Here is a 3,545-nt window from a genome sequence, read left to right as displayed (position 1 = left end):
GCGTGTCGATCGTCAGAAACCAACGAGGAGGCCACGCGCTTAGAATACTCCGCAACATGGAGCCCGGACAAGCGCAATCTAGACCTCAACGCTGTCTTTTGTGAATTCTCTGCTTCTCCTGTTCACAGTAACAGCAGCTACTACTCTCTCTCTCCCTCTCTCTCTCTCTCTCTCTCTGCAGATGCAGTTGCACCGATCGATCGTCCTTCTCTCTCTAAAGTGCGGGGGGGGGGGGGGGGGGGGGGGGGGCCGCAATTAAAGAATTGGAGCAAGAGAGGTGGTAGCACTACTGGAGAGGAAACACAGCCACCGCAAGGGTTATAATATCTGGAGCCTCTGTTCATGCATGTTACTGTATTCAAATGACTCGTTGAGCAGAGCTGATTATATCCACTCGGGTGTGCTGTGTGCCTCCAGCAAGCTCCAGCCTCCAGGCTCCAGGTCTTATATATACTGCCCCTTCTCACCTGACACAGCTCCCTCTAACCCATGCACCTCCTCCAGCTTTGACAGCCACTTCCACTACTACCTCCTCTCTCCATCTCTCCTGCTGCAGTTGCTGCTAGTACTACCAGGGAGTACTAGCTAAGCAGTCATGAACATGACTAGCCCCAGGCTAAAGCTCTTCGGCTTCCACGTCTCCGAGGAGGAGCGGCACGAGCTGGCGGGCCGGGAGACGGAGGCGGTGGAAGCCGAGCCGGAGGAGGCGCCGGCGTGCGGTAACGGGGGCGGAGGGTCTGACTCGTCGTCCTCCTCTACCACCACGACCACGGCCACGGCCACGGCGGCCGGCGACGGGCGGAGGTACGAGTGCCAGTACTGCTGCCGCGAGTTCGCCAACTCGCAGGCGCTGGGCGGACACCAAAACGCGCACAAGAAGGAGCGGCAGCAGCTCAAGCGCGCGCAGCTGCAGGCCGCGGCCGCGGCCGCTGGCCGAGTCGCGGCCGGGGCCGCCGCGCTCTACCCGCGCTCCAACCCGATGGTGTCCGCCTTCGTGCCGCCGCCGCACCTCCTCGGCGGCGGCGGCGACACGGCGCCCACGAGCTGGGTCTACTTCTCCCCGCGCGCCGCCGCCGTGGCCGGGGGCCCGCAGGGCCAGCAGTTCCACGTCTCCCACAACTGCGTGTTCCCGTCGCGCACCACCCCGGCCACCGCCGTGACGGCGTCGCCGGCCGTGTTCTCCTACACCGCGGCGCCCTCCGCCGCCGGCGCCGCCTCGGCGCCCTACGTGACCGACGACCACAGCGGGCGGAGGGTCCACGTGAGCCCGGCGGCCGCCCGCGGGAGATACCCCGGCATGGCCGCTGGCCCTGGGATGGCGGTGGTGGCGGAGCCCGTGGTCACCGGGCCGGAGGACGCCCTGGGGCTGGACCTGAAGCTCAGCCTTGCGCCCGCTGGCTTGTGACTTGGCTGGTCGTCGTCGATGGAGATCGCGCGCGCGAGCGAGCTGCTGCCACGCACTGTCGTCGCCTTGGTAAAAGAGAATTGATCACCTACTAGTACTACTGCTGCTGCTGCTACTAAAAAGTCTGTACTAAGATCGATCGATCGTCCCTGGCTAGGTAATTAGCGCTAGTAATTATAATGTTTAGTTGCTGGTATTTGGAGAGCTGCATGCATGTAACTATGTAAGCCACCTGTAAGATTCTGGTTCTAGCTAATTGATGTGCATGATGATGATCTCAAGGAGGATGGCCATGCTGGGCAGACCCTGTAAATTTTTGGTTGATCCATCCATCCATCAGTCAATCTCTCTGCCATTTTCTTCAGTACTATGCATGCCGCCCATTTTTTCTTTGGTTGCTGCTGTATTAACCTGGCCAGATACTACTAGTAAGATTATAAATTATTTAAGGCTCGTTCGTTTAGCCCTCATTCCGTGTGAATTCATTCCAGATGATGAAAAATAGCATAAATTTCCACTGCATTCCAGGCTGGAATCATTCCAGTCATCCATTCCATGAGAAACGAGCAGGCCCTTAGTAGTTAAAAATCAGTGATGAATGAGGCCGTGTTTGATTTGGTTTGCTGATCTAGGCGATGTGATGGGAATGAGAGTTATATTTTTGTATATAGGTTGAAGTTGAACATGCATAAACCTCTCTCTCTCTCTCTCTCTCTCTCTCTCTCTCTCTCTCTCTCTCTCCAGGCCAGCTGCTGCTGCCTTCTACCTGGTAGCAGAAGAAAAGCTGGTTTACGCAGGTAGCCTGGAGCCCAGGCGACCGATTTCATGTGCCTGGCGGAGGTGCCTGTGCCTGGAACAGGCGTCTTCTCAGTATCCCAACCAAACATGGTCCAGTCAGCTCCCGCAAACTTCTCCAGGGTTCAATCCAAACAGCCCCACACTGTGCTCCACGAGTCATTTTCCTCTTGCCTTTGTGATGCCACCGTATATAGACTTTGTCACTTTATCTGTTTCCTTCAACTAGTTAACTAAGGGGCTAAGCATATTTTAACCCTCCAAATTCAACATGCATCAACGCATGTTACCAAAAAGGAGATCACGCCCCCCCTCCCAACCATTTCTTCTTTGGCAATTAATTAACTACCACTGCAAAGCTGCTTTTCTACTGATGGTTACCCCTGGGGTTACGTTAGCTAGCTAGCTGGTGATAGAGTAGTACACGACGCACGCAGACGCAGCTGCTGATGACCCTGTGTGCTGCTGCCTGCGTGCGTCCTCACGTCGTCAGTGAGCGAGTCAGCACGCCGTGTCAGTATATATATGTGAGATGTGCAACACATGCCGGATTGCTACCGCCGGGTCGTTCTCGTGCGTGCGCCCGCGTGATTGGGTTTGGATTTGGACGCGGCAGCACCTGGCACGGCCGGGCGCACGGCGATCGGCGAGGAGGCGTCGTCTCGTCGGAGCGAGTGCGCGCACCAATGACGACCAGTCACCAGAGAGAGGTTTGCGTATGGTGGGTGGCGTTCCGGGGGACCAGAAAAGCATGCATGCGCCACTGTGTGCCGTGTACTTTCCTTGCAGAGATCGATCGAAGTGACAGGCATGCTAGGTCTATGCTCGCTTTTGCTCGGTGCACGTACGCGGCGTGGTGCAGCATGTCCCTTCACTGTTGGGGCTTACGTGTCGACAACCCGGAACTACAGTTACAGGAGCCCTAGCTAGGGCACTGTAGTACTGCTGGACGACCATGCACGAGCGTTTGCATGATCCATCGGTTCTTGCCAGCTTTGCATTTGAGTATATTGCTATAGACCTCGACCGATTGATTTGGCACCTCCTATCAACCGACTTTTGGGCCATCGTATCTTGCAGGGACGGCCAGCAAGGGGGCGCCGCCGCGCGGGCGCCTGGCGCGTGGAAGGAGAGGCAGGGGCGGCGCCAGCGTCTGGCCCGAGAAAGAGAGGCGGGGGCACCGCCGCGCGGGCGCCGGGGCGGGGAAGGAGAGGGGCACCGCGGCGCCAGGGCGGGAAGGAGCAGGGGCACCAGAGTAGAAAGGTCGCGCGCGCCGGGGCTGGGAAGGCCGCTGCGGCGCTGCACCATCGGTTTTGTGCGACTACGGAAGGGAACCGAGAAGGGA

The 3,545-nt window shown here is 58.2% G+C and overlaps 1 protein-coding gene across 1 annotated transcript; it reads left to right on the top strand.

The window, feature by feature from the left end:
• Window positions 1-376: 376 nt before the first annotated feature.
• LOC136457824 (zinc finger protein GIS3-like) lies at window positions 377-1,749 on the top strand. The gene has a single exon (XM_066457830.1). It carries the CDS (start codon window positions 596-598, stop codon window positions 1,403-1,405), a length of 810 nt encoding a protein of 269 aa, XP_066313927.1. The 5' UTR covers window positions 377-595; the 3' UTR covers window positions 1,406-1,749.
• The last annotated feature ends 1,796 nt before the right edge of the window (window positions 1,750-3,545 follow it).

The sequence above is a fragment of the Miscanthus floridulus genome, chromosome 6, assembly GCF_019320115.1.
Source record: "Miscanthus floridulus cultivar M001 chromosome 6, ASM1932011v1, whole genome shotgun sequence".
NCBI lineage: Eukaryota > Viridiplantae > Streptophyta > Magnoliopsida > Poales > Poaceae > Miscanthus > Miscanthus floridulus.
This window is presented reverse-complemented; position numbering and strand designations above follow the sequence as displayed.

Bases quoted from the DNA above. Each gene is read 5' to 3' on its own strand.
- LOC136457824 (XM_066457830.1), top strand. From the start codon at position 596: ATGAACATGACTAGCCCCAGGCTAAAGCTCTTCGGCTTCCACGTCTCC.